The sequence below is a fragment of the Colobus angolensis genome, unplaced genomic scaffold (genome assembly GCF_000951035.1).
Source record: "Colobus angolensis palliatus isolate OR3802 unplaced genomic scaffold, Cang.pa_1.0 Scaffold113, whole genome shotgun sequence".
Classification (NCBI taxonomy): domain Eukaryota; kingdom Metazoa; phylum Chordata; class Mammalia; order Primates; family Cercopithecidae; genus Colobus; species Colobus angolensis.
The window spans coordinates 6,398,165-6,407,047 of NW_012112364.1; the positions used below are offsets into that span (position 1 = coordinate 6,398,165).

Below are 8,883 nucleotides of genomic sequence, written 5' to 3' on the forward strand. Positions count from 1 at the left end.
TTAGTAGAGACGGGGTTTCACCGTGTTAGCCAGGATGGTCTCGATCTCCTGACCTTGTGATCCGCCCGTCTCGGCCTCCCAAAGTGCTAGGATTACAGGCTTGAGCCACCGCGCCCGGCCCATTGTTATGTCTTTTGGGTTGAGGTTACCATGAGGCTTGTAAATACTATTTTACAACCCATTATTTTAATCTTATAATAACTTAACACTGTTTTCATAAACTAGTAAAAAGAAAACTAATAAAAACTCTACAACTTAGTGTCCCTATTTTTTAACTTTTTATTTCCATCTTATTACGCCATTTATGTCTTGAAAAGTTGTAGTAATATATTTGATTGGCTCATAGTTTAGTCTCTCTACTTAGAATAAGAGTAGTTTATACATCATAGTTACAGTGTTATAACATTTTGCATTTTTCTGTGTACCTACTATTACCGGTGAGTTTTATATCTTAAGGTTGTTACTTACTGCTTATTAATGTCCTTGTCTTTCTGATTTAAGTACTCCCTTTAGCATTTCTTCTAGGACAGGTCTGGTGTTGACAAAATCCCTCAGCTTTTGTGTGGAAAAATCTTTATTTCTCCTTCACTTTGAAGGATATTTTCACTGGATCCACTGTTCTAGGGTAAATGTTTTTTTCCTTCAGCACTTTCAATATGTCATGCCTCTCTCTCTCTCCTGGCCTGAAACGTTTCTACTAAAGAGTCTGCTGCCAGATATATTGTAGCTCCATTGTATATTATTGGTTTCTTTTCTCTTGCTGCTTTTAAGATTCTTTCTTTATCCTTGATCTTTGGGACTGTGATTATTAAATGCCCTGAGGTAGTCTTGAGTTACATCTGCTTGGTGTTTTATAACTTTCTTGTACTTGGATATTGGTATCTTTCTGTGGGTTTGGGAAGTTCTGTTACTATCCCTTTGAATAAATTTTCTACACCTCCCATCTCCTCTTTAAGGTCAATACCACTTAGATTTGTCTCTTTGAAGCTATTTTCTAGATCCTGTAGGCATGCATCATTGTTTTTTGTTCTTTCCTTTGTCTCCTCTATGTATTTTGAAACAGCCTGTCTTCAAGCTCTTTAATTCTTTCTTCTGATTGATCAGTTCTGCTATTAAAAGACTCTAATGCATTCTTTGGTGTGCCAATTAGGTTTTTTGGCTCCAGAATTTCTGCTTGATTGTTTTACGTTATTTCAATCACTTTGTTAAACTTACCCAATAGAATTATGAATTCCTCATCTGTGGTATCTTCTATGTTACCTCAACATAGCTATTTTGATTTCTTTGTCTAAAAGGTCACATATCTCTGTTTATACAGGGTTGCCCCCTGGTGTCTTATTTAGTTCATTTGGTGAGGCCATGTTTTCCTGGATAGTGTTGATGCTAGCAGACGTTCTTTGGTGTCCGTGCATTGAAGAGTTAGGTATTTATTGTAGTTTTCACTGTCAGGGCTTGTTTGTACCCATCTTCCTTGGGAAGGCTTTCCAGATATTTGAAAGAACTTGGATATTGTGATCTAAACTGTATCTGCTTTAGGGGGCACCCCAAGCCTCCTAAACTCTGTGGTTCTTGCAGACTCACAGTGGTACTGCCTTAATGGTCTAGGACAAGATCCAGGATAATTCTCTGCGTTACCAAAAAGAGACTCTTGTTCCCTTCCCTTACTTTCTCCCAAACAAACAGAGTCTCTCTCCCTCTCTGTTCTGAGGCACCTAAAGCTTGGGGTTGAGTGACCCAAGCACCCCTGTGGCCACCACTACTGTGACTACACTGGGTCAGACCTGAGGCCAGCACAGCACTGGGTCTTGCCCAAGACCTGCTGTAGCCACTCCTTAGCTATTGCATAAGTTTGCTGATGGCCGTGGGGCTCTGCAATCATCACATGGTAAAAACAGCCAGGCCTGTGTCCTTCCCTTCAGGACGGCAAGTTCTCCCAGCCTTTGGGTGGATCCAAAGGTGCTGTCTGGGAATCAGGGCCTAGATCAAAAACTTTATTTATTTTTGAGACGGAGTCTCGCTCTGTCGCCCGGCCTAGAGTGCAGTGGCCGGATCTCAGCTCACTGCAAGCTCCGCCTTTTGGGTTCACGCCATTCTCCTGCCTCAGCCTCCCGAGTAGCTGGGACTATAGGCACCCGCCACCTCTCCCAGCTAGTTTTTTGTATTTTTTAGTAGAGACAGGGTTTCACCGGGTTAGCTAGGATGGTCTCGATCTCCTCACCTTGTGATCCGCCCGTCTCGGCCTCCCAAAATGCTGGGATTACAGGCTTGAGCCACCGCGCCCGGCCTAGATCAAAAACTTTAAAAGTCTACCTAGTGTTTTATTGTGCTATGGCTGAGCTGTCACTCAAACCATAAGACGCAGTCCCTCCCACTCTTTCCACCCCTCTCCAAAGGCAGAGGCGCATCAATCCATGGCCACCGCAAACACAGGCCATGGGGGTACCGCCAGACTACCGCCAATGTTCTCATAAGGCCCAAAGGCTCTTAAGTCAGTTTGTGGTGAATGCTCCTGTGAATTATTTTAAAATGTTTCTGTTTGTTTTTTTGTTTTGTTTTGTTTTGTTTTGTTTTTGAGATGGAGTCTCACCCTGTCACCCAGGCTAGAGTGCAATGGTGTGATCTCGGCTCAATGCAACTTCTGCCTCTCAGGTTCAAATGATTTTCCTGCCTCAGCCTCCCAAGCAGCTGGGATTACAGGCACCCACCACCACGCTCAGCTAATTTTTCTATTTTTAGTAGAGACGGGGTTTCACCATGTTGGCCAGGATTGTCTCTAACTCCTGACATTGGGGTCCTCCCACCTCAGCCTCCCACAGTGCTTCTTATAAAAGTACAAAATAGCATAATGCATTATAAAAATAATCAAACTTACCCTTCAACAAATACTCGAAGAAGAATATCCATGAGAAAAAATAAGGCAATAGCTAGAGAAATACAATGATACACCAAAGGAATATAAAGTTTGCTATCATTGAAAATCAGGTCGGCAAGGAGGAGAGTGACATCCAGTAAGACCAGGAAAACTCCAAATACTCTAAAATAAATGAATAAATAAATAAATAAATAAATAAATAAATAAATAAATAAATAAATAAATTAATTAAATTCAAAGATAAAGGGGCTTTTGTCCCTATAGCTATACTATATTTAGGCCACTGATCGGGTACCAAAATGTTATTATTTAGTATTAAGCTGCCCAGTGGCAGGAAAAACTGTAATGCCTTAGAATCTCAGAAAGTCACTGTTTTCATCCAACAGAAGCAGTTCTTAATAAACAAAATTTTCACCAAACCACTTCACAAGATATTATCATGCCCTTTCATAGTAGACACATCAGACCAACACCTCAAAAGTAAAACTGAATTAAAATCTCCTGTGTCTGTTTGTAAATTCTTCTTAAAATTTGAGAATGTCATAAGAAATTTATACCAATTTCTCATAAAAAATAAACCCTCAATCTGGATAATTCTAAAGAATTTATTAATAAAAACCAAATGAAAAATATGCTCATAAAAGGCCAAGATTTTTCATCAGTGACTTTCTCAACAAGCACATGATTCCATATTTATGGGTGCTTCTAGCATAGTGATGGGCACATGAGTCTTGAACTCTAAAGTACCTCCTGCCACTTGCTGTTACATATTCTAAATACATTCTCCATAAATTGATTAGACTATTTGCCTAATCTATGAAGATGAATTAGTCTTCAAAGTACTTTTTTAAAAATTTGCAGCTCAAATTAAAATAGTATTAATTCAAAAGGAAACAATTACATTGCATAAATCTGTATCATAGTATGAAATCTTACTCTTACGTAGAGAAGAGTCTAAGTAAATTGTTTCCAGAATTAAAGAATAATTCTAGATGTATAAGGTACTTAATAAAACACTTTACTAATAATTATAGAATTTTAAGATTTGATTTTCATTAATGTTACTTTTGCAGATGGAAGAAAAACAATATTAATATGTTACTATTAATCTTAGGCAAAAGCCATTTATTTGCAAGTCTTAATGTCCAGCTTAAACCAAAATTCCATGATAAATTAGATTACATTAGATGGGGCACATGGCTACTTAGCAACTGACGGATGGTGGAAATGCTTTTTTGTTTTTTTATTTCAGTCTTTCTCATTGAAGTATTAAGTCTCATATATATATATATATTTTTTTTCTTTTTTTAAAAGATGGAGCATTGCTCTGTCGCCCAGGCTGCAGTGCAATGGTGCAATTTCAGCTCACTGCAACCTGTGCCTTCTTTTTGTATTTTTAGTAGAGATAGGGTTTCACCATGTTAGCCAGGCTGGTCTTGAACTCCTGACTTCAGGTTATCCACCCGCTTCAGCCTCCCAGAGTGCTGGAATTACAGGCGTGAGCCACCGCACCCAGCCAAGTCTCAAATATATTTAACACATGGTGTTTTCTATGTCTCACATACCCAAATGCAAAGGATGATACAATTGAACACACAATTTTCTTAATCTTGCTGCTGCAAAAAGAAGTAAAAATAAAATTAATCAGATTTCTTCTAACATATATTGTAAATTTAACCAAAAAACAAAGGTCTTTATAAATACAATTTTAAAAGAAAGTTATTCAGAAGTTGTATGACAAAATGCTTTTTACTAATAGGTAAAATTTATTCTTTCTGTTCCATAAGTATTTTACTTTGCTATCCACAATATATGCAAATAAGACAGTAAACTTTGGATGTTTAGTAACATTTCCATTGCATGCAAAGCTCCAACCCCAGCTTTATGGCAATACTAAACTTAAACTTGTGGTCATCAACTCAAGGAGTATAGCATAAAGACAGAAAAGGGTGGTAGAAGAGAACTGTATTTTAATGCCAGCCTGGGCAAGTCATCAAACTTTGGCCAGATTTCAGTTTCCACCGCAATAAAACAAGGCATTTCAGGAATGAGCATAGGGAGTAAATGATGCTCTTGTCACCTCTCCAAACTAGACACCTAGTGAAGAGTTACACATTAGCAAGAGTCGCATTTGAGGTTGCAAATGAACTTCAGAGGTAAGACATTTTAGTAAGATATACTTCAAAGGAGAAACGCCCAAAAGACTGGGCTCCTTCCATTAATCAAAGGAAGGAGAACCTGTTTGATGGAGCCTCCAATAATGCTTCATTTTACCTTATGGCTGGAGACAAGGTAGCTGATGAGGAACAATTCTTTTGTCCTGCTGAAGCCTCCTGTGTTGGAGGCTCTTCAGGAGGAGAAGTCTTCAGGAAGTTTCTGTCACACTGAAGCCTCCAACACAGCACTCAAATTCCACCCCGAGAGCCAAGAATCCTAAGACAATGCTCACAGCCTGTGCCTAAGACTGGAGAACAAAGAGGGCAGATACTGAGCAGAACTGGGGCACTGCCAAAATTGGCCCTTGACATGAAGAGACATTTCTCAAAAGTAGACATACATGTGGCCAACAAACATATGAAGAAAAGCTCAATATCACAGATTAGAGAAACGCAAATCAAAACCACAATGAGATACCATTTCACACCAGTCAGAATGGCTATTACTAAACAGTCAAAAAATAACAGATGCTGGCAAGGTTGCAGAGAAAAGGGAGCACTTATACATTGTTGGTGGGAGTGTAAATTAGTTCAACCATCATAAAAAGCAGTATGGCAATACCTTGAAGAGCTAAAAGCAGAACTACTATTTGACTGAGCAATCCCATTACTGGGTATACACCCAGAGGAATATAAATCATTCTACTATAAAGATACATGCACATGAATGCTCACTGCAGCACTATTTACAACAGCAAAGACATGGAATCAACCTAGGTATCGATCAATGACAGATTGCATAAAGAAAATATGGTACGGCCGGGCGCGGTGGCTCAAGCCTGTAATCCCAGCACCTTGGGAGGCCGAGACAGGTGGATCACGAGGTCAGGAGATCGAGACCATCCTGGCTAACACAGTGAAACCCCGTCTCTACTAAAAAAAATACAAAAAACTAGCCGGGCGAGGTGGCGGTGCCTGTAGTCCCAGCTACATGGGAGGCTGAGGCAGGAGAATGGCGGGAACCTGGGAGGCGGAGCTTGCAGTGAGCTGAGATCCGGCCACTGCACTCCAGCCTGGGCGACAGAGTGAGACTCCGTCTCAAAAAAAAAAAAAAAAAGAAAAAAAAAGAAAATATGGTACATATATACCACAGAATACTATGCAGCTATAAAAAAAGGATGAGATCACGTCTTTTGTGGGAACATGGATGGAGCTGGAGGCTATTATCCTTAGCAAACTAGTGCAGAAACAGAAAACCAAATACTGAATGTTCTCACCTATCAGTGGTAGCTAAATCATAAGGACTTATGAAGACAAAGAAAGAAATAGACACTGGGGTCTACTTAAGTGGGGAGGGTAGGAGGAGAGAGAGGAGCAGAGAAGATAACTATTTGGGTACTGAGCTTAATACCTGGATGATGAAATGATATGTCAAAAAAAGAAAACCTCCCTGGCATATGTTTACCTAAGTAACAAACCTCTCATGTACCTCCAAACCTAAAATAAAAGTTAAAAAAAAAAAAAATTGGCCTTTGCTGAATGATGTTAGGTTAACCTGAGATAAAGGAAATCCCCAATCCTTCTAATTTTCCCCTCTCCACCTGGACCCACCACCTCCGCCCAGGCTTGAGAGTTAAGGCTGATGCAGATGGAGGATCAACTGGCCAGAAGAGGTGAATTCTCTCCTCAAGTTGCCATTCTCTTACTACAAGGCCCTCTGATCCCACAGAGTCTACTGGATCTCTGGGTATCAAGGAAATGTCATAAATCTGAACTCACTTGACAATGTCACCATACAGAACCAAACCTGACAGATTACAAAGGCATGAAGGACTGGCTTGGGTGGCTTTAGCCCCTTAATCTGTTTCAGTGTCCACTGAAACTATACCAAGTAAATATACAATTGAGACTTTTTTGGTTAAAAGAAGTGTACTAAGTAAATGCAGCTTCAAGCAGTTATGTGCAGTTTGCAGGGAAATAATTATGACTCAATAAATCCACATCCAGGAAAAGTACTGTTCACACTCGGGAGCAATAGAGAGACACTCCAACATGCAGCAACTCAAAGCATAGCCTCCATGTACCTTTCCTAAAAACAATTACTCAAAGTGCTTGAGTCAGCTGAGCAATGAATCAAAATGAAGAACATGGAATTAAGGAAGATGACTCACAGAGAAAAGATGGTAAATAATATAAACTCAGAATTAGGTAAGTCTAAATAGTAATTGTTAATGTAGCATAAAAATGTAGCAGGTGAAAATGTAAATAATGATTCTAGAAGTAAAGATAAATCATATAAAATCATGAATAATAGTATTGATTTGAATTTTTAGGCATTCTTACACTAGGATTCAAGGTGTGGAAAAAGACAGAAGTAAAGGCAGGTTGCGTTTCTTATCTTTCACAGGTACAAGTCCAGTTTTATTCTCGATATTGATGGAGAAAAGTGGTATAATTATATTCTCTTTATGTTTAAATATAAACATTGATAGACTAGAAATGGGCATCTGACTTGCATATCAATAAAAAATGCAAGGGATAAAAATAAATCAATAGCAAAATATAGACCAATTTAAAAAGAAAATATCAAAGTATTTTTAAAAAGAAAAAGATAAATAAAACCAAACATACCAGAAATCATAAATACAAACATATTACTCTCATATTGCATATTGAGAAATACTCTCAGATAACTTTGCAATTAAAAGCATTACGTGCTATACGCGAGAGACAAAAACTAAATTTAAATGACAATTTAAAAATAAAGAGATAGTGGCCAGGCGCGTGGCTCACATCTGTAATCCCAGCACTCTGGGTGGCCAAGGCAGGCAGATCGCGAGGTCAAGAGATCGAGACCATCCTGGCCAACATGGTGAAACTCCGTCTCTACTAAAAATACAAAAATTAGCTGGGCATGGTGGTACGTGCCTGTAGTCTCAGCTACCCAGGAGGCTGAGGCAGGAGAATCTCTTGAACCTGGGAGGCAGAAGTTGCAGTGAGCTGACATGGCGCCACTGCACTCCAGCCGGGTGACAGAGCAAGACTCCGGCTCAGGGAAAGAAAAAAAAAAAAAAAGAGAGAGAGACAGAAAAAGATACGCGATACTAAACCTTAAAACACTAAAAGTTCCAATATCAATATCAAAGTTGAATTAAAAGCACAAATATTAACTATGAACATGACTTATTTTTTATCAATAGAAGGTGGGAGCTACATGACACTAACAAGACCATGTTTAATGAAATGGGATTTGTACTGAAGGCAGGTGCTATCTCTCCCACTGGACACGTTTTTCTCTGGTACAGACTCTGGGGGTAGAGAGATGGCCATGATGCAAAGCACTAAAAACACTGTAGTGACTCGGTTTTCCTGCTCACTCTAGATCACTAAAACATGGTAAGGACAACACAGGGGGATGATATTTTCATGCTGAGAAAACTATGAGTCACTTAGAAGAAAAGTAAATTTCTACACTTTATACCTTAAAGTAAATTCAGGGCAGATATTTTATATAAATGAAGAAAATACATTCAAAATAGAAATTTTGGTGAATATATTTAAAATATTTGGGTAAGAAGGACTTTCTGAGAATAACATTAAAGGCAAAATCACAAAGAAAAGTACAGATAAGGCCGGGCGCGGTGGCTCAAGCCTGTAATCCCAGCACTTTGGGAGGCCGAGACGGGAGGATCACGAGATCAGGAGATCGAGACCATCCTGGCTAACACGGTGAAACCCCGTCTCTACTAAAAAAATACAAAAAAACTAGCCGGGTGCGGTGGTGGGCACCTGTAGTCTCAGCTACTCGGGAGGCTGAGGCAGGAGAATGGTGTAAACCCGGGAGGCGGAGCTTGC

General features: G+C 39.3%; 1 protein-coding gene across 2 annotated transcripts in view; it reads right to left on the reverse strand.

The window, feature by feature from the left end:
* The window catches only part of TPTE2 (transmembrane phosphoinositide 3-phosphatase and tensin homolog 2), an 83,813-nt gene that overhangs the window by 52,667 nt on the left and 22,263 nt on the right, over positions 1-8,883 (reverse strand). For both annotated transcript variants that reach the window (XM_011959002.1, XM_011958993.1), the window contains exons 3-4: positions 4,438-4,488; positions 2,873-3,034 (exon numbers count right to left, since the gene is read on the reverse strand). In XM_011959002.1, coding sequence (XP_011814392.1) covers positions 2,873-3,034; positions 4,438-4,488 — 213 coding nt within the window. The remainder of the gene's footprint in view (positions 1-2,872; positions 3,035-4,437; positions 4,489-8,883) is intronic.